Raw genomic sequence first — 22,473 nt, 5'->3', positions numbered from 1 at the left:
TCTGTAGAATTGGAGTGCGATTGGTGAGTACAAATGAGTTCAGTTGGACCCATCTCACCCTTCACTTCTAAATTAGCCTCTTTCAATGTCGACAAATTAAAGGGATACGCAGTCAGTTTTTTAACCAGCTTAGTGTCATAACAGTGTGTGTAGTAAATAAGCAATGTTAAACTTTCTTCTGTCCTACCAGCCCAAATCTCCCTGCTCATCTCAGCTCAAATCCACCGGGCAACATGTTCTGCACTGGCTGGAGGGCTGAGACTCGAATTACAGATTGTACTTCTACATTTTCATATGCCTGCCACCACAGACACAAAGCAAATAGAAATTGTATGAGATAAAGCAGCCTCTCTCTCTTGCTCAGTCTTTGACTTAACTTTGGAACAAGGTTGTGCTGATCAAATCTATACCAAGATTCTGTTATTTAATTGCCTGTTTCTCACCAAAAATGTCCTCAGAAAACTTATTTAAGTGCACTGTTTGACAGTAATACGAGAATTTGTGACCATATTATGGGTGCCAAAAAATAAAAAAAGAAATCAGATGGTTAAACTAAGTTGTGCTGATCAATATGAGCCAAGATTCTGTCACTGTTTTGCCTATTTCTGCACAAAAATGTCCTCAAACATATTTTAGTGCACTGTTTGGCTGTAATAGGAGAATTTGTGGAAAGGAAGTGGGTGCCTAATAAAAGAGATTGAACAGTAAAACTGTTTTACTGTAATTTGAGATTGTTTGTTATCAGCCAGCTGCCATATTGTTTCCTATGGGCAAGCTTGCATTGCATGAATCACCAGTGGTAGCATTATTTTCATTTGGTGCGGTGCGGTGCATTCTGATAATTTTCGGTTTTCTACCTCGTGAGCAAGAGCAAATCCTGTAGCCCTTTCTCTCTGTTTTCTCTACTTTTATGAAAAGGCCATCTCTCCATCAGTGGAATACTTTTACTTTACTTTTTAGCTGAAGCTGAATGAAGACCACAGCCTAAGCCTTTGATTACCGATGATTCATTACCATTTCTGAGTACTGCTTAGATTTTGTATAATGCAGATTAAGGTTTTATAGGTCAGTAGTTGTCCCTTTGGCCATACACATAGGGCCCATCCTTTTTTTTCATTGATTTTTCTATGAAAATTACTTTTTTTTAATGAGATTGGGTTACTTTTCTGTCCTGATGCCCCTTAAAGTTATGCATCCTGCTGTAGGCAGACTTGCAAACTTATTTTCACATGGATTTTTGTTTGTTGATTTTTTTAAAATCAAGTGTATTGTATTCTCTATTTCATTTTATTGTTTATCTCACAGAGCCAGAGCACAATACTTGTTTTCTCTTCAGATATACAGTAGCTAAAAGCAATTTAGATTGGTGGTCCCACAGCAGAGACTGTCTGAGATACGGTAAAAACAGACAGTTGCTGTTAACCAAAAGCAGTGGGCTTCAAAACAAACACAATACCGTTAATGCCAATTATTAATACAAAAAATACCATTAAAAAATTCATAACATCCTCAGGGTATAGCATAATAAAACCATACAATTTAAGCAAATAAAACTTTAAGTAATAGAGAATTTCCACTAAGTATTTATGCACTTTTTGAGACTGACCAATGTAACTAACTTCAGTAACTCCTGTACTGAGTTTCCCCTTTTCAGTAGTTGTTGTTAAAGTATCTTTTATTTTTTTAATGGAAGAAGCTGTATGTGACATTCAGAGCATGTCCATGACTTAAAGGTTGTCTGCACACGGCTATCAACATGAAAGAGGTTGAGTTTGTGGCTAGCAGCTAACAGTGCTAACAGCGTGAACAATGCTAACAATGGGAAAAGTACTGACAGAGCTAACAGTGTTTACCTGAGAGGGAACCACTGTTTTGCCACAATGGGCTAGGACTGAGTTGTTTGTGGCAACAGCCAAATGAACGCAGTGCAGAGCCACGGCGATTACCTAGCCAGTGGGATACACACACAGGACCATCTACCGCCAAAACAAACACAGAAGCACACACAGGTAGCGATAACTTCATTCTCTGCTTGGGACACATTTTCTCCACTATAGCTTTACTAGGGCTTTATGTTCTCTTGGAACCTTACAGTGCAGAACGTCTCTTCCTCTGAGCTGCTGCATCGCATCCGCTGCAGGCTATATCAAAGAATAGCATGACTGAGGGGCCATAACTGATGATTCAAATCTTTGACTATCAGGGGGCAGCCCTAAACTTTACATAGCAAATAGTGGTTGCTTAAACATTAATGTTCTGAATTGTACATACAGAACCTTTAAAAACTGATCATAATGAGCCCCACATCTTGAGCAGTAATGTCTCTCAGCCCACAGGTGCAAAAACAAAAAATAGGAACACATTCTAGCATTAGTCCAGTGTTAAGCGTATCAACTATATTGACATGTTCACAGCTGCAGAAAATTGAGTGAGGTGTGTGGAGGGGGAGCCTGTGCTCGTGCAGACAGGATGGTGGTAATAGGCTGTCTGAGTGCTTAGGAGACGGGAGGGGGGGGGGGGTCCCCCACTCTGAGGCCAGAAAGCCAAAGAAATGCACTTCTAATGGCTTGTCCAAAGGTGTTCAATGACAGTTAACCTTTCCAGCTAATGATTAAGGTGACTCTTAATATGTATCACACATCGGCCCCGGATAGCATTTAGTCAGCAATGGAGATAAATGTGGGACATTAATATTGTATAGCTTTAAAATACCCTCGATCCCGCAGCATTGCCGTCTCAACAGTGATGGTTATTCCTGTTCAAGGTCAGTTAGACAAGGTGGTGAGGGAAACCCCAGCCTAGTCTCTATGCCAATGAAATTCAAACCTTTCCGTGAGCTGGGTGACTTACTGCGACGCAGCTGAAACATAAAGTAAGAGAGGTGATATGTGAGGAATTCCCACAGTGAGGCCCAGTTTGAGTAAGGGCTTACCTTTGGTCACAGCGAACAGGGGGAAGGATCTCTTGGCGCTGGCTGTGCAGCAGATGTCTGCTCACCTGCCAGTGCCAGTTACACGAGTGTTACATCTTCATGCTGCTTTAATGCTCGCTCATGAAACCCCTGATGCAATCCACTTTAGTGGCATAACAATTGTCCTTGTTTCACCTTGCCAATTTTTTTTATCACACATTTTAACGTACCTTTTTGTGCTGCCTAAGGCAATCATTTGTTGTAGTTTGTTTACTGATTTGCGAGGAAAGTGCTCACACCAACTGAAGTAGCAACTGAAATTAATAAACCATAAAAACCTGGAGTGTTCCTTAAATAAAGTAACCCAGGTTATTGAAAATGCTGTGCTGGACATTTTTTTCCCCTATTCTCATGATAAGGTTATTTTTTTCTATTTTTCTCCGTGGGTAATTCTTAGAGATTAGTACACACATTGTTGTATGGCTGGTTCCGTAAGGGAATGAAGTTAAATAGCGAATGGGCCTCTGACTCTGTAAGTAGCAATCATAATTCCCCTCTAAAAGCTTCATGCCACTTAAGTTATTAACATTTAATTCTGCAACATCAGAGTGGATTAACCCATCAGACAGTGTTCTCATTAAGATCTACTCATTGCATCTTTTTTTCGGGAGTGCCTCGAGCCCCTTCTGTACCTCAGTCTGCCAAAGAGAGAGATTGAACCTGTGTTTCACCTCTGTTCTCTGAGTGCATATTTTTCACAAGGGCAAACACTCTCTTCTTGTCTGGCTGCAGCTTTAAAACTACTGTTCAGTCTACCGATTAATGAGTTCATTTTGGGCGATTCTAAAGTATAGGATGTAAATCCAGTGCCAACATTTAGGTCTTGTGCAGTTAGTAATGCCATTTATTTAGTAAAAGATAGAACTTTTAACAACAAACACCGTAGTTCTCAAAGAAAATCAATCATCTTTCCCCACCTACCTACCCCTACCCCCAGCCATGCCAAGGAAAAACATTTCTATGATTGTGTGTATTTTTGTTTGGAGCCCAGTGTTCCTCATATATAAAGTCAAAATGGACACATTGTTTTGTTTTTTTGTTTTTGTGTTGTTAATTTTAAAAAAAAGAAAATAAGTATTCTATTTTGTCTTTGTTATCTATTTGCCATGGTATTAAAAGAGGTACCAAGTAATTTTTTGAAATTATAATTATTTTTTATATTGAAGTTTAAAATTCTGGTGTTGTAACAACATTACATTGTATATTCCTTGTAGCATTTTCTGTAACTGATTTATTCAAACATGGCACATTATTGAGCCTTTATGCTGTATGTTGTTATGTGACAATTTGTTGTGAGTTCAAGCGTCGGTGCACATTGGTGTTTGCCGTGGGTGTGAATATGACTATTGAGGAGCTACTTGATCACTGAGCACTGTGGTTTCAATAGGGGCTGCACAGAGTTTGTCTGAAAGCGACCTTTAAGTCCATGTAATTAGAAACTATAGAATGTGAAGACCTTTATTTTAAGGTAGAAAAAAAATCAGTGTGAAGACTAGATCTAAACTCTATCCTCTTATCTTTCCAGAGTGTTCCTGCGGGCCATTAATCAGTATGCAGCAGTGTTGAACAAGAAATTTCTGGATCAAACCAACTTTGAGCTACAGGTAAGAGCTCTTTTTTTTCTTTTAACAACCTTGATAGCAGCGCCCCCACCCTCCCAAAGGCGGAGGTTTTTTTAGTCCTATTAACAGCAGCTTTGGATCATCACTTCACTGCAGTCTCACACTGAGACTGTTTTTAATGTTCTGGATGTAGCATTGTTGGAGTTTCTGAATAGAGAAAGAGATAGAAAAAGATCACTGAAGGCAGTAGACATAAAAATTGTGGAGCAGGAACATCAATTACTGTGTAATGGCCAGCAATTTGATGTGCATTTCAGAATATTTTAACCTGCTCCCCCGAGAATAGAACAGCTTTTTTTCTGCTTGCTTTTTTAAATGTCTGACATATGGAAGAAAGTTAATGTTGTCAACAGCTAAAATGCTGAGCTTTTAAAGCCTTCATGGATTGATATTTTTAACAGGGTTTCAGTGTGACTTATAGCTCTTGCAGTTCTCTTTATGGTGAATGAATTCAGTGTTGGAATTTCTTTACTTAAAACTAAAACTCAATTGTATAAAGATAATTTAACTGGATAGAATTACACAGACATTTTTACTGCTGTAGCTTAAACTGTCATGTAGTTTAGGTTATGGGTATTCTCATGAGAAAGTGTGTGCTCTTTTTGCATTGGAAACTCATCATGAGGAGACGTATTTTGTATACATTAATGGTAGGAGTGGGAATCTGGAGGCACCTCAAGATGTGATTCTTAATCAAAGCTCTACAATGTGATTATAACATGATAATCGATGAATCTCGATGCTTCCTAATTGTATCCATCTACGGATGCTCATGCCCAGCCATCCTTTTTTGATGCTTGTTTTTTTAAAACCTGACCAACCTGGCCTTTTATTAGAGGTAATCTGCCCTGCCCGATCCGTGAACATCCTTGCATTTTCATCCACTTATTCTGAGCTGGGTCGCAGGCTGAGCAAAGTACTACAGATGTCCCTCTCCTTAGCAACACTTTCCAGCTCCTCCTGGGGAATTTTAATGTGTTACCAGGCCAGATGAAATGTATGATCTCTCCTGTGTGTTCTGGGTCTGCCTCTGTGCTTCCTACCTGTTTGAAGTGCCTGCAGCACCTCTAACAGGAAGCACTCAGAATTCCTTCCAGCCCTCATCTATGGTCATGAGCTTTGGGTAGTGACTGAAAGAATGAGAACACGGATACAATTGGCCTTAATGAGATTCCACCAAAGGGTACCGGGGTCAGCTTTAGAGATAGAGTGAGGAGCTCAGACATCCGGAGGGAGCTCATAATAGATCTGCTGCTCCTTCACGTCAAAGGGGGCCAGTTGAGGTGCTTCAGGCATCTGATCAGGATGTAAACATTTATGTAAATAAATCACCTGAACCTGAACCCGAACCTCAAGCACACAAACCAGAGCTGCAAGTTTCTGGTAATGACCATTGCTAAGGACAGACTAGCTGCTGGAATTATTGTATGTCATTTCCAGTAAATGTCACAATATAAAATGTGTTTTCTGTTTAAAAAGCACAAATGTGAAAGACGGCAAGTACTCATCCATGTTTTAAGTGGTTATGTCTTGAGTGTGAACTCGAGTGCACAGCTGATTGGTAGAGTGGTTCGTTTACTTGAGGAAACATAAGTGCATATTTAACGGGTTCAGTGTGGACAGAGAGCCCCTCGCTTGCTTTTAGGGCACAGTGTTAGGCCTGCATATTTTCTGTGGGAATTATTTTTACTGGACATTATAACCAGAGAGATTTTAATGTCACTTCAACATATTATCCTGGTCAAAAACATGGAAACCTTGAGTAATGCAGCACTGATGATAAAGCCGGTTGCTGTGTGAGAGAGACAAAGAGAACAAGGGAGGTAGAGAAGGTGAAAGATGGACTATTACACATGGTTTCTATACGTTTTTAATGACTTACTCAGAACGCTGCTTTGTCACTTGATGACCCACCCACCTGAAACCAGTGATATTTTCTAATTAGCTTGCCCGATCTGCTGGTTGTGTGTCAACCTGCGCCTCACTAGTGGCTTCTGTAGCACTTCTGTTAGCTGTTGTCATTGTCTGATTGTGAGTGCGGTCTGGAGGCCAGTGGCATAAATCACTGGTCCTCATCTGGTGGGTCGGGGTCCAAAAGTGGGCTGCATTTTCACTCTGAATGGACTGCAAGTGACCTTTTTAAGATGTCAGGTTTGTGAAAAACACATTTAATTTATGGTAAAATTCCAGCATAGAGCTTTTATTTTGAAGTGCCATTTCTGTTTATTTTGCATTATGTTGTATTTCTTTGTGTTCTTAGCTAAAATGTTGTTTTTCTTTTTTGTGAAATAAAACTAAATATGTTATCCTTGAACTTATGACTTAAGAGAAATCTTGACCCTGTGACAGGACCAGTTGGGAGCCATTGGTCTAAATCATCATCTGTCCAACCACTAGGACAGCTTTCTAACACACAGCTTCACCCATCACATCTAAACCTTTTGATTAAATGAAACTATAAAGCTTTCCAGCCCACATAGTGTGGTGTGGTACTGAATGATAACTGCTTTTTGACTGTGAGGTCAATGTTCTTTCATTATTGTAACACCACACTCTTTGTCTGTCGCTCTGTTTTTATGTGCATCAGCTGTGGAACAACTACTTTCACCTGGCTGTAGCCTTCCTCACCCAGGAGTCCTTGCAGTTGGAGAACTTCTCAAGCGACAAAAGAGCCAAGATCTTCCACAAGTGAGTGCGAGCGCTCTCTCTAAATCCACATGGCCTGCTCATTGCACACCAACACGGCCCAAGCTCCCTCCGCAGCATGAGCAGGGGTTATATAATTCATCACACAGAGGCTCGCAGGGATACCCTGCACACTATGGCTCCAGTGGAGCACTAGTTATTCGCCCTTCTGAACATAGTAGAACAGCCTTGAGGTTAATGGTTATGGAGAGCACATCAAATTCCAGGTATCAGGCAAAGTTGGGAATCCCCTCTTGAATTGTTGGATACAGGTCTTTGGTTTCTTCTCTCTTAACAGCTACAGGGGGAAAATTCTGAAGCACGCAGCACCAAGTTTTTAATCCACAAAGTTTAGATACTATTGCTTCCCAAAATCTGCTCTAATAACTACACTGTAAAACCTGTTAAGTTAAACTTTTTTTAAAAAGAAATCTAGCACACTGATTGCCTTGAAAAGGGTAAATACTTGAAACCATTAATCTTGGGTTATGTTTAGCAAATATATAAATGTAAAGTTTACTTAGAATTTTGTCGTATTTGCATAATTTTGTGAAGTTAACTTAGAAATTACAATTGAAAGTAGTTTGTTCCTCCTAAGTGTCAGCAATTTCATTAAATCAAGCTAATCTGACTGAACTGACAAAGAGGATTTTGCTAATGATGAAGTTAAGAGATCTTGAAGGTCTGTTTTGTCATCATGTTTAAAAATATAAAAACATGACTGACTAGTTTGCAACAACTTCACAAAATTAATTAAATACAACTATATTTCAAGTTCACTTAACATTAGATAGAGAGTAAACATAATTTAATTTTTAATTACAGTGATTTTTAAAAAATTAAGGTACCAAATTAACAGTGTATCCCTCCTCTCAGTTATAAGTTCAGCGAGAGCTTTTGTTTCCCGTTCATCCGCTGCCTGTGTCTACAAAAAGCCATTCATCAACATTAGTATTTCTCATAGACTCCAGTAATGCAGCCAAACGTGTAAATGCTTTCTGGGCAGACATGTAGCATATTGGCTCTCATCTTCATTTGGAGGAGCTTTTGTCACTAAAGCATTCATCACGTTGGCCCGTGCCTGACAGCGAGGCTCCTCGTTGGTCAGTGCTTTATTATCGGACCTGATAAGCTCCCACACAAACAGCTAAACACAGCAAACAAGACGTTCCCAGCCACCCCCACCCTGCCTTTTCTCCACTTGTCAGCCTTCCCCGAAAGAAACAGATTCACATACACAAGAACTGCCATTCCTGGCACAGAAAAAGGACTGATCTCTGCCATGCTATTTCCAGACTGTTTATTTGACATTCCAAAATATGTCATTCAAATACAACCAGGTAGCTTCCAGAGCAATGGAAGAGGATATTATACAGGGTTTGCCAATTTCTTTTTCACCCACTTTTTTTCTGACTCTACCCGCCCACACTTCCTCTGCATCTTTCTCCCTCCACCTACAACTCACCTTCTCTCTTTTACCTCTCCGTCTCTGCATCCCGTTTCCCTGTGTGCTGGCGCATGAACTGTCAGTCCTGCCTGCAATACCAATTATTGTGCCTCGCTTGGGAGCAGAGAACAGAGGGGAGAAATCAGAGTTGTGTCGAGTGTGGCTCTTTAGCATCGGCTTTTCTCCCTGCATCACACGTCTCCCAGTGCTGCTCATGAAGATCTGGACCATTACCAGTGCCGGTGTGATTCTCATTTCCTTTTCACATTTAGATCAGGATGCTGACAACAGACTAACATGTCTTTACAGCCCAAATAGATGTGTAGCCGTGTTGATGTGTTTCCAATCTTCAGCAACTTTGATGGATACAATGTTATAAATTTGATACATTTCAAAAATAAGACCAGAGTTTTAAAGGTCTAGTGAGTTGGCTTTAGGTGGATATATTGGCAGAAATGGAATATAATATAATAAGTGTGTTATCTTGGGTGTATAATCATTTTAAAAAAGGGATCGTTATATTTTCGTTACCTTAGAATGACCCTTCATATCTACTTTATCTTTTCTTATCGGGTTTGCTATGTTGTTTCTACTGTAGCCCAGAATGGACAAACCAAACACTGGCTCTTGAAAAGGCTGTTCAGGTTTTTGCATCAACCACTGTAGTTAGCAGCCTTTCCGTGATAAGCTGGACATGGCTGAAAAAACACAGTTTGTAAACATGAAACTGCTTAATTCAGTGTTTTTACCAGTTTTCCCATTTGTTTTGGAGAGGGAAAGACCTTTGCAGATGACAGAGCTTCTGTGAAAAACCTCCTGAACAGTTGGGTCAGTGAAAAAGGTGTGTACACATCAGCAGGTTCTGGGCTAGCGGCCCCTCTGTGATGCACCAAAAAGCACTGGAGAAACAGTGTTTTTTAAACTGAAACTGCCTTTTTCAGTGTTTTTAGGTGTTTAAATTAGCAGCTCTGTTTGTTAACGAGGAAGAGACCTCTGTAAATGATTTGGCTCCCTGTAAAAACCCTCTAAACATCTGGATGTTGAGTTATAAGAGAAAAATGTTAAGCACACAATAGCCAAAACTAGGCAAGCGTCCCGTCTCTGAAGAGCCAAACAGCATCAGAGAAACACTGATTTGTAACTTGAGACTACTTTATACAGTGTTTTTACTGGTTTTAATCACATAGTTTGTGTGTTTTGGAGAGGAAGAAACATCTGCACATAATTTGGCTCCCAGGAAAAACCTAAAAAAGCTTAACCGGTAGTTTGCCCATGGCACATTAAGAGAAGTTTCAGTTGCAGTCCCTACCACTAGATGGCACTAAATCCCACACACTGCTACAAAAAAACAGAATTTTCCTTTGTCCATTCATGTAGAAGGGCTTTGGCCAGAGGTCGTGGAAGTGTAGGCACACAGAGAGCTGCATAAATGAGCATGCAGCAATGTCATTGTCGTGATATGCACAAATGAGTGATGAGAAGAGAGAGTGTCATATTGTCAGGTTGTGTGAATATCTCACACTAGCTTTGCTTCAGGCTTTGATCACATCTCATCTGCTCTTACAGGTCGCGGCTTGTCAATCACTTGTGTGTTTTGTTCTCTCTTGTTCCATCTGCCACCCTGTCCTCTATCTCCTCTGTCTCCACCAACTCATGTCTCCACATTCATTTCCTCCTGTCTCCTCCCAGTCTTGCTCTTTGCCCCCCTTGACCCTCTGGCATTATACAGCAATGGCTGCCGATAGCCCCAGATCCACTCTCCACTCCCCGCTGTCCCTCTATTCTCCCTCTGTTATTCTTAGTCAACCTCTCTGAGAGCTTTACGCCCCATAGCTGACAGGTATGTGTTGTAGGTCCTGACAGCCGACAGTCATAGCTGCCTGTCTCGCTGCCTACAGGAGTGTGACAGAACAGCACCCTGCATCTGCCTCAGCTCAGATGAGGACACGCTGCCTCCCGAGCAGTCATCTGCACTCCCAGATGTACAGACAAACCTGCATGCTTCCACTGGCACACATGCATGCTACGAGAACAATCATATAGTAACAGATGTGCGCAGGAATAAATAATAAGCCACACCGAGATGCAAAGTGTAGATGAGAGGCAAAATCACTCAAAGATGTAATACATAATGCATGCAGCTTTACAGTAATTTATAGAGGCAGGCATCTTTTTATACTTTATCATCTTGCCAATACTCTGCTTAAAGCTCAATCCCTGGGTAATACTCCCTCCCTTTGACAGCTAACTGTGGTAAATTGTTTTGACCTGGCCAGACTACAAAGAGGTGACGCAGCGTCTTCGTTAAGGATTCTTTCAATGCTCTTCTCCTCTCTGTCAAAATACGTTAGTGTGTCTTTGTACAATATTGGAAAAACAATCAGTTGGGTTTTCAGAATTCTGTCAGGGCCTCAGGGTGCTCTGAAATGTCACAATGTGTGAAAGGGGCGCTGAATGTTTATTAATTAGAGGTCAGGAGAGGTGTCACGCTTAGACTTCAAACTCTTATCTTTTTACTTCTCTGCAATGTCATGCAAAGGTGTCATACCATCAGTGTGCTCAGGAGAGGAGACAGTGCCACCAGGCCTCCATCAGTCACTCAGTGTGATAGTCTGATGTCAGATGGGACTCTTCTTGGCATACGCAAACAATACAGTCACCTGCAGCGCCACCAGCTGGAGAGGACATGAGACTGGGGGGAGGAGAACGTTAATACCACAACTAGCTTTAAATGCAAAGTGGTGTCAGATAATTGACTTTTATGGTGTTTTAGTCGCATTGCGATTGGAGATTTGCATTTACACTTTGATGCACACCTTCATTAACTGGATGTTGTTAGAGTGGCTTAAACCAGTGGGGCTGTAACAAATGTCATTTTTTACCATTCAGAACTTCAAAAGTTGAATTTTTTCAGCCCACCCTTATTCGTAACCTTCAAAAAAATTAAAAAGAAAAACAAAATCCTCAATTTGAACAGCGATTTTTTTTTTTTTTATCACTGATTAGAAAAAGTTAGTCTTTCTTTATAAAATTGACTTTCTTTAATGAATTAATGTAATTTATGGTGCTGTTGGATCGCTGCTAGACTGTTCGCTGCAAATTGATCTAATATCAAAGCTGTTTTGTATTATCACCACTAACTGCACCATCCAGGAGGCAACCATGGCTACCTAACCTGCACACATAGGCCATTCAACTCTAATATAAAACCAGATTTTGTACTAGGGTTGAGGTAGTTTCAACCAAATAAATACAACCATTTTTCTACCCAGCATTATGAGGTGATCTGTTCTTTATTTTATGATGCATTTTAATCTCAGTTAGTGCATAAATGTGTTATAGAACAGTGGGTGACATGACTTGGCATTAAGGATAGAGTTATCCATCGACTCCACCAGCCAGCCACATGGCTTGGTTGAGGGCAGAGACTGTGGCTGTTTGGCACGCCACAAAACAGAACCACAATATTGTGGTTCAGTGCAGTTATTCCTCGTGGTGAGCCAGCAGTGAAAATACATCTGATTACCTCTCAGCATGCAATGCTGCAGCTAGAGCATGCAATGCCAGGCCAGTGGAAATACGGTAAAAACGATCAGAAATGGCTCTCTCGGGACTGTATCTCCATTGTGTCCCTTATATTCTTGATCTTAAAACAATTTCAAGCTTGAACTTACTCTCTTTATTATCTATTGTCCAATCAGTTTTCAAAGAACTAAATCCATTAGTTTGGTTTCATGTGATCACTTACACAGACATGGTCTCACTTCCTGCCTCTGTGCCCACTGTCTCCACTGCTGTTAGTCTCTCCATCATACATCGTCTGTCTTTCTCTCTCTGTCCTTTCCGCTTCACAATTTGTCCTCTCTGTGACCTGGGCCTGTGTGGCAGGCGGGAAGACGGGGCTCCAAGCTGCCGTGCAGATTGGTTCGCGACCTAGACATGGCAGAGCTGATCAGCTTACAAGCCCTCATTCAGAAAAAACGAGACCCAAAGTCAGGACGGAAGTGATCCTTCCAGCTTCTTTTGCAAATCTTTGTTTTATATAAGGACTCTTGACACCCTGAGTGGACCTCAAGGAACTAGTACCAACAGAGACTGTCTAATCAAACACTTTTCCTCATGTCTTCTGTCCCCTGTCAAATGCATATACACAGAGCAGAAGTCAGACCACAGCTGACAGCCTGCCAACTGCCGGCATGTGTGTATTTTGCAAGCTTGAATTAGGAGAATTAACTCATCATTGTGTGTTTGTATTCATAAGAACATCATGAAAAGACAAAACAAGCCTGCCATTGTCAAGGCACTTTGAATCTGTTTACTTTGTGCCCTGATTATGAGCTGTTAAAGCGGCAAAGTGGAGTTGAACATGCCTTAAATGCACTATAGACTGTTTAAAATAGGGTCCGTTGTGTTTAACTTGGTCATTGCACATTTGGACCTCCATCAGAGCAAAGCATTTCTCAGAGGGGCTATTAAATATTTATTTGAATGTGTGTTGTCAAGAACGAACAAAGATATGTTTGATTTAGTTAAAAAAATCAATAGCAATTGTCACTTGGTCATTGTTGCATCTGCATCCACTGTGTGTCAGATGTCCAAAGGAAGCTTAAAATAAGCAGCCTGGTTTTTAGCGCCCACATAAGTGTTGTGTTGAATTCACTTTCCCTTGATTTTTGGGCTACTTCTCTAATTCCTTCTCTGACTTTGACTGAAATCTTTGTAACATTAACATTGACTTTAGTTCCAACAGGTGCGGCACAGCTAAAAAACATGACACAGCCGCTCACACAAACTGTGTGTTATGTTGCATTAGGGATTTATATTAGTCAGCGTGTATTTTTTGTAACATTTGATCCTGTTTGTATTTCAGGTACCAGGACATGAGAAGACAAATCGGCTTTGAAATCAGGGACATGTGGTACAATCTGGGTAAACAACTTTTGTGTCTATACTGTTCAGTTTCGCTAGTATCCAAAGAAAGTTTTTATATTTTTCTTAATTAATGCACTGAAGTAGAACGGCAGCACTTGACGTGTTAATTCATTTTTATGATCATCTGCAAACTAAGTGCTCTCGCTCTCAGTTATTACAAATCAAATCAGCAAAGAACAGCCGCTAAATATAGACAACCATGTGTTAATTAGCTTTATGTCGTGTGATGAGAGAGTCAATTCTCAACGGAACGAGATTGTGTTTTGGGGATTGAGGTGTTATATTTGGGCACCTGTGCCTCCCTTAAAGTCTTCTCATTGTAACCTCCACCATCTGATCCCTTAATTAGAGCTTTCCACCAGATTAGATTGACTCATTCACTGTTTTCTAATGAGCTTCTTGCTATTTTTTACCTGAGGTGTTTGGTTCGAAGTTATTTACCGCTTGATTGTCATGGAAAATTCTTGATGAGAGACTTGATAAACACAGGGAGACAGATTTTTTATTTGTTTGGAGCAGCTAATTTTAAATCTGCAGATCATTAAGGATTATTCATGCCCCGTTAGGATCATCATGTTGTGCTTGAAGCACACTGAAGTCTACAAATGAGCTGTGTGTACTGTGCATTTATATGTAAATGTCCTTTTTTCCTTCTCTAAGGGCCCCACAAGATAAAATTCATTCCAGAGATGGTGGGTCCTATCCTGGAGATGACACTAGTCCCTGAGATTGAGTTGCGAAAGGCCACCATCGCCATCTTCTTCGACATGATGCAGTGCGAGTTCCACTTCACATGCAGCTTCCAGCGGGTGCGTGCTCTGAAATATGACACAGCAAAAGGGCTGTAACAAAATGACTCTGTGAGACGCAGCGGGTGTTGGTGTGCCAAACGGTAAAACAGACAAAGTTTCATAGCCACAAGCTTATTTGTAATTCTGCAAATCTCATTTTGTTGTGCTCTGATTATCAACAGCCACGGTAAGTGGAACTTAATGTTATGCCCCGTTACAGTGCAAAATTAAGCCTTTCTGCATGAGGAAATCCGTTTGGCTACAGCTGTTCAGCCATGAGATGTCTCAGGCAGTTTTCAGCTTTGTGATGTTTATGTGGGCGCGCAAAGTATGTGATGCTTATTGTGCTTGGATCAAATTGTAAAGCAGCACAATGGCTTCATGTCTCTGTTGGCTCTTGTAGTCCTGTGAAGTCACTCGTAGTTTAACCAACATCGTTTTCTCAAGTAAAGTGCTGCTAATCGAGTCACTGTGTCACTCAGGATCTGGCTCATTGGAGGTGAATGCCACTTTACTTGTTCTTTCTCTTTAGGAGAGACACTACAGGTAAATAGGGTAAAACTTTTAACGGATAGATAACACCATGAAACTTCCCAAGTTGATTTTCTCACATCAAGACATTTATTTTTTGTGATACAAATATTCTCATTAATTCAGATTTCTGCTGCCAGGCTTTGAACCAGAACGAGAAAGATAAAGCATATCTAACCTGCACTCACCCCCAGTGTCTTTTAGGATTAATTATAAAGTTGTTTTACTTGATTATGATGCCCCTAATTGTTGAGACCTGCCTGCATTACCAATTCTTTATCCGTTTATCATCCTTCATGGACTGTTTTCTAAATACAAACTATCACACAAATGAGAATATGGGCAGCTCAGCCTATTTTTAACTATGCATTGAAATTATGGAGTTCTCTATCCAAGGCAATAAGAAATTCAAGCTGTGTGAACATTTTTAAATGACACTTGATATCTTACTTATTCATCATCGCCTTTATTTAATTGCCACTTTTCCTTTGTTTTATTCTCATCTTCTACATGCTTAATCCTTCATATGTCTTTCTTCTTTTTGTCTTTCAATTACTCTACACCATAAAACTACCCCAGCTGATTACTTACATTAAGACAATCATTTTTTTTAGCACAAGTTTTCTGTAACAGAAAAAAAAATGATTTATGCAAATAATGCATGATCTAATCAAATCTTTGCCAATTTGCATACATTTCCAAAAAAGAACTATGAAAATTGGATAAGAAGATCATAAGATCAGAAGATACTGACAACAGCCATAAAAATATCTGTTCTCATCATGTTTTCATGCAAAATATGTTCTAAATCAGTCTATTCATGATATAGAAACAAACCCCTCTTAAGAGTATAAACAGTCTTGTGTATGTAAGTGCTACTGAAGATGATCTTTTTGGGCGCGCAGGATGGAAATAACGGAACGAGAGATATTTATTGTGAAATTCTATACATTTTGACCATAAATAAGACCTTACAGATATATGGGGTAACAATTTTACCTAATAGATATCACTATGAAACTTTTCTGGTTTATTACTTATATTAATTATTGTTTTTACATATTGTTTTTCTGTTTGTTTGTTTGTTTGTTTGTTTGTTTAAATATGCAAATGATGCTTTAAGATGATTTTTTGCATGTATTTCCACAGCAGAAGTCTGAACTTTTAAAGCTAAATGTGTGTTTTGTATGATTTTCTTTCCATGGAATAATCATGGAAGCGAAATTGTCCAAAATGTAAGAAAAATTCATGGGAAAAAAACCCCTATGTTTTCACCTGTGGTTTCTCTCCTTTAGTGACGTGCTCAATTTCAAATCGCCCTCACAGCTTTTTTATACTGTAAGTCAGTCATATTCCCTTTACTGGGTCTCTCTCCTTCTCTGGGTGTGTTGGTTGTGCAGAGAGCAGCATTTATATCTTTTTTTTTTACTTGGCTGCACTCTCCTCACCTGCTCTGTGTTTGTGTCTGGCCAACACAAGGGCATATAAAGAAGTCAGGGAAAATTGGGTTGTCTCTGCACAATAAAACCTTTTTTTTCATGCAGCGGCTACATACAAATATCAGATAAATTAAGTCCATGCATCACTGTCAGAATCTACAGCAACAACAGAGTAAAAGTAAAGTGGATGTGTCTCATGATGCAGCGTAATTCTGTGTTCTTACCAAATTTCTACAGACAATAATGAGATAAGAGAATAATGAACACCAGCTCACAGCCGGCCAGACTGCAAGATGCGGACACATTAAGTCAAAGCACAGATCGCCTCAGCCAGGCCCTGATGCAAGGAGAGAGAGTGAGACAGGGAGATGGCGTTAATTAATTGAAAAATTAGCCACACTGATTATTTACGCCTGCTCTGTCTAATTGCAGTTTGAGAACGAGATCATCACCAAGCTGGATCACGAGGTGGAGGGGGGCCGTGGAGACGAGCAGTACAAAGTTCTCTTTCAGAAAATGTAAGTGCTGATTAATGGGCAGGATTACGCCTGAGCCTCTCACAAGTTAGGTAATGCTAATTGCAACATGGCACTCCTCAAAATAATCACAGTGTGCTGATGATCACACGACTATCACAGCTTGCCACTATTCGCTTTCAGCGCAGTTGGGTGTTAACTCTGATTTAATGGGCAAAGAAAAGGTTGTTTCTCTCAAATCCTTAGTGGGAAAGTCTGACATTTTAAATTGACGGAAAACTTCTTATATATGTTTCATTTTTGTTTTCCTCACTGCCCCTGGCTTCTCTCCCTTTACAAAACATCACTGCGCTCCCTCCGCTCCAAACAAACACACCAGTTTACTGGAGCACTGCAGGAAGCACAAGTACTTGGCCAAGACAGGTGAGAACTTTGTCACTCTGGTGGTTCGGCTGCTGGAGAGGTTGCTGGACTACAGGACCATCATGCACGACGAGAACAAAGAAAACCGCATGAGCTGCACCGTCAACGTGCTCGTAAGATTTAACTTTTTTCTCAGTTGCTGAATACTTATTGTGACACGTATAGACAACAAGGGGAAATAAATAATCCCACTATCAATAGTTACACTCTAAAAACAAATAAATAAAGTAAAATGAAAAAATGATACATTTATACACCATATGATACACTTACTTAATAACTGAAAGACTAAACACAAGGTTTTAAGTGAGAAAATGGTATTTGTTTCATGGTTGTTTGGCCTACAGGTCCCTAACTGTCTGAATTTGACGAGTGAGCTGAAGGTGGAGAAAAGTTAACCCCAAATTATAAAGTCAGTTTCATTAGGTTTTTAAAACTTAAATTAGTTTTAAATCAGTGAATGCAGAAATTTGAGTATAAATTGCGCACAATATTAACCTGATGTAATTATCAACATTATTATGTCAACACAACTCATCAAAACAATGTTTACAATTCAAAAGGTTTATCTAAATTAATACATTAGAATATTTTTCCTGCAACCATTTAATTAGGTGGTGGTGAATTACTTTAACGAGTGATCAACAAAATCTATGTGATTAACACTTAAGCGTTGTTTACAGGCTATTATCGTCAATAAAGTGACCATAATGGCATGAGACTACCCACACACAAGGAACAACCACATGTAAGCGCACATTCAGATGTTATCACAGAGCAGCTCACATGAGACACCTCTCCTTTGTGAAGTGACATTTCATCTTGGAGCACTGAAATGTCACTTTTGTCTCACGTGACTGTGGCTTATAGTCAGCATTTATCTGGGTCACGTTCTGGTAGACTGTGTAAAATCAAAGTTTAAAGTTTTAGCCAGGGGAACATTGCACACCACTGTATTCTGATGTCAGCCAACTTTCTTAACTTCACGTCTGCCTGCTACAAGCCAGGACGTTGGTTTTCATCCATATTTTAGAAAATTAAGTTGTCACACCGCCAAAATGTTGTTCTTTTAAAAAGATTAAAAAATAATCTACAGTTCAGTGATTTCTAAAGTTGTGCGATGTAAGCATGATACACTGAACCTTTGTAAACACCACAAAACCCATTTTAATGATCTCTTTCCTTCCTGTAGAACTTTTACAAGGAGATTGACAGAGAGGAGATGTACATCAGGTGAGTCATATCCTGCCTGTTAAGTGTGTTCAAATTTGTGGACATTCACTACTTTAGAGGCATTTTACACACAAATTAATGCACCGTTTCCACTGCATGATAAAGTATGGCTCTACTCAGCACAGACTGCTCTGTTTTTGTTTTCCATTTTTAAAGTTGCAGATACCTGTTACTTAAGGTTCAATCTAAAAACAGTGTGCACCATTTCGCTACAGTGTTCAGGTTGAGCAACATTTTTCGTTGAAACAGTGTGCAAAGGGCTTTGTGGTACATTTTCTCTCATTTTGTGGGCATGTCAGAGGTGTTACCTGATCTGCAGCGATGTGTATATAAACCAGATTCTAGTAGCTAATCTTAACTTAATGTACGTGCATTTTTTTTTTAACTTCACACTTGCTTTGGCAATGTTAACATACTGCAAGTAGGAAAGAACTAGATTTAAAGAACTGAATTAGAATGAATGAAAACCTGTTGTATTAAAAGGCAGCGTGCTTCCATAATACAACATCATGTTCTGTGCAACACTGTTTTCATTAAAATAAACGTTTTTCTACGTTTTGAGGAGTCTGTACTCTTTTTGGTGCCACCTTAATTAAGGTTCCAAGTGAGCTGAGCTGAAACTACAAGGTTAAAAAGCTGCAAACCTCTGATTGGTCAGAGAGAGTCATCATTACAACTGTCACTTTTGCAACAGGGGACATCCTAAACAAACCCACCATTTGTAACTAGCCAAGCTACAGTTTACAGCAACTAACGGCAAGTCGCACAGCTACACCATACAATTGAAAAAAGCGCAGACGTTCCAGTGTGTCGTTGCCGATTAAAAGATTCAGCAGTCGCTGTGTTGAAGATGATGTCATGGCAGTTTCAAGCTAAGTCACTCTGACAGTCGAATGCCTACACTGAGTTAAGTCAAGTCGAGCTGTACAACGCAGTACAAATGAGGCATGAGGTACTTTACATTAGGCACCTTGGGATTGTTGGTGCTGTGACATCCAGTTAAGTTAAATCTTAAACTGCCAAAGACTGATTGCTGTACATTTTGGCCCTTTTCTTTCCAGCGAATTCCTTAGAGATCCAGAATGAAATATTAGATCTTGTTAAAATACATTTCCATTCCCGCAATCTCTCCAGTCAGAGCTCTCTATCTGTCTGTCAAGTTTTATTTAAGGTAAAACAGGCTGTCAAGTAGCATCGGTCTAGCGGACTTAACTTTCTGACTGTTGTTAAAGTGTGAGAGGCCCACCCAGACATGACCCATAAATCATTGCTTTTTTCCTGCCAGGTACCTGTACAAGCTGTGCGACCTCCACAAAGAGTGCGACAACTACACCGAGGCTGCCTACACTCTGCTGCTACACGCCAAACTGCTCAAGGTACGCACACACAATATCGACAACAAATAAATGTCAAAGCACACACTAGTAAATTCTTCAAACGGAAACCCAAATACACCATTAAGCTGTTGTCAGGCAGATGGCATTTAACCTCAGGCATTAAACAAGTGTGTATCTGTGAATTTGTATGTGTACAGGATCTAGAGAGATAAGGCCACATCCCTTTAATCCCACCATGGCATGAGATGGTTGCAAAGAGGGCAGACTTGCTGAGCTGCATCTTTTTTTCACCTTGCGTAGTCGATGCAAATCACGGCCAGTATCTGATCTTCCCTGAAAAAAAGCTCAGACATAGTTTAAAGCAGAGGATAGAGCAGCAGCAGCCACCTGAGGTGCTTCAAGATAAAGGGGTACTTTTACTGTCCTCTTTGTCAGCTGGAAACGAAGAATCCTCTGCTATAAATCACAGTGTAGGCGCTTAGTTTGCGGTGGAAACGGGGCAGGTACCACACTTTCAGTGCAATGATATCTTAAATTAGATGCATAAATATTTATGGGATATCATGAAGCATTTCTTTTAAGATCACACCTTTTTGTTAACTCAGGCCTTCTCTAAGTCTTGAGAGTTTTTATCTTTGCCAAAAATATATCACATCCGCACACACAGAGAGCACCTCACACAAAGAGCTGCAATGTCTATTCCCAGTCGGGGTTTTGGTATACCCTGAATTTGGAGTTGTTCCTCTCTGCCTTTTATCCAAAACGGTTGCACCCAACATCTCATCTATATTTGCATAAATAGCTGGCTGCATCCGCCTTTGTTCAGGTCCCGACAGGGGAGAGCAGGCTGTGACTGAATCACATTTTCCTCGCCGAGCAGTCACAGTAGCATTTGCAGGAGTTGTTTTTGTTATTATTATTTTAATTCTGCTCATCTCTCGGCAGCTGCGGCGTTCCTGATCATACCGTCAGAGAGGGGATTCACTATTATATTGAGGAAATTGGTTAATTTTGTTCCACCGGAGTCTTGATAAATCCTTTCTTCTCCAATAAGCGGCCCTGTGTAATCTTTAAAGTCACTGTCCTCCTTTTGTATTCACACACAGGCACGTGTAAACCAGCTTGAATGAGGATGAATGATGATGCATAATTCTGCATCCACCAGCAGTTTTAGAGTAAAACTGGCTCCTGTAGTAATAATTAGTCCTCCAGTAGTGTACCTGCAGCAGTATAATAATGGCTGACGAATTTAGTGGCGCTTTGTGTATTGTCAGAGATGTATCAGCACTTTGGTTCCGTCAATCCAGCCATCCGTAAATATACGGAGATCTTTTTTACCCCGTAAATGCTGCAGTTCAGCTGTAAAGGAATCAATAACGTGGTCCAAAGCCTCCCAGCATCCCTCCTCATGCCACAGCAACAATGTGTAGGGCAATTACTTTTTCCACCCCTCTCCAGCACAAGGTATGCAAATTTCTTGGCTTTGCTATTCAAATGTGGCCCTCACACAAAACTTGGTCCCATTTTCACAGAGATCTTAACTCCTCAGGTTACTCAACACACCACAGAATCCCAATTAAAAACTGGCCGGTAATGAATCGGTCCTGGCAGTACGCATGGGATTATGCTTCCTCGACACACACAGGCCAATCAGATTGTCCATCTCCCTGTTAGCCAAGCTGCTCTAGCTTGTCAGAAAGCTCATTATTCTCCATGCTGGGTGAAGAAAAGGCATGATGGTGTACATGGTCAGCACAAAAGGAGAAAACCCCCGCAGTCGGGTTGTTTCTGTTTTTGCATCACTCCTTCCTCATCTGCCATTCTTTACTAAATCAAGCAGAATTTGTAATGAATACGATTACGCTGCTGCTGCGTGGCTCTATTCTATCTGATGTTTATTATGAACACGAGCTTAAGTGATGCTTCTCTCCGCTCCTCTGGTACCACGTCACCAGACTGGAAGCCATCCAGTGGGTTGTACTATATTGGGTTATGGGGATTCTTGAGCTAAATACTACAACTGCAAGTGTTAGAAGTGGTAGTTAGAGTACAGAAAATCTACATTAAAATTAAAGTACAATTACTCCCATATAAATGACTAAAGTAAAGTGAAAATTACCAGGTATCTGTTACAAGTTACCAGGTACAAGTTACTTTCCTGTCAAATATTTTTAAAGATTGTGGGCTAGAGCACAGTTTATGAAAATATTATGAAAACTGCATTATGGCCAAGTGTAATATCCAGTTAGTAGGCGCTGCAATTTTTGACAAAAGTAATTATGTAAGTAAAAGTAAAATGTGTCATAACATAAAGAAAGCATTGTGGTTCTTGTAGGCAGCACAGCCTACAAATTATATTCCAGACAAAAGGGAACATGCTTGTTTGGTACCAACTCCAGCAAAAATCACATCTTTATCATCATTTTATACTTTTTTAGTGAAGATTAAATGCAATAATGTCCATTTACTCTAAAATTGTAACTCATGGCAATCACAGTATCTGTCAAAATGCAAAAATAGGGGGTCAAAACTCAGCTTTTTCTTTTTCAAAATTTATTTTTGAAGAAAACCATGGGTTTCAAAGTA

General features: G+C 40.1%; 1 protein-coding gene across 3 annotated transcripts in view; it reads left to right on the top strand.

The window, feature by feature from the left end:
* The window catches only part of dock1 (dedicator of cytokinesis 1), a 243,654-nt gene that overhangs the window by 179,311 nt on the left and 41,870 nt on the right, over window positions 1-22,473 (top strand). For all 3 annotated transcript variants that reach the window (XM_042508037.2, XM_088070341.1, XM_088070340.1), the window contains exons 30-37: window positions 4,497-4,575; window positions 7,181-7,281; window positions 13,596-13,654; window positions 14,318-14,466; window positions 16,851-16,936; window positions 17,274-17,430; window positions 18,510-18,550; window positions 19,836-19,926. In XM_042508037.2, coding sequence (XP_042363971.1) covers window positions 4,497-4,575; window positions 7,181-7,281; window positions 13,596-13,654; window positions 14,318-14,466; window positions 16,851-16,936; window positions 17,274-17,430; window positions 18,510-18,550; window positions 19,836-19,926 — 763 coding nt within the window. The remainder of the gene's footprint in view (window positions 1-4,496; window positions 4,576-7,180; window positions 7,282-13,595; window positions 13,655-14,317; window positions 14,467-16,850; window positions 16,937-17,273; window positions 17,431-18,509; window positions 18,551-19,835; window positions 19,927-22,473) is intronic.

The sequence above is a fragment of the Plectropomus leopardus genome, chromosome 19 (genome assembly GCF_026936395.1).
Source record: "Plectropomus leopardus strain MGB_pleo_1.0 chromosome 19, ASM2693639v1, whole genome shotgun sequence".
Lineage (NCBI taxonomy): Eukaryota > Metazoa > Chordata > Actinopteri > Perciformes > Serranidae > Plectropomus > Plectropomus leopardus.
Note: the sequence above shows the minus strand (reverse complement) of the source record. Positions and strands in the feature narration are given on the sequence as shown.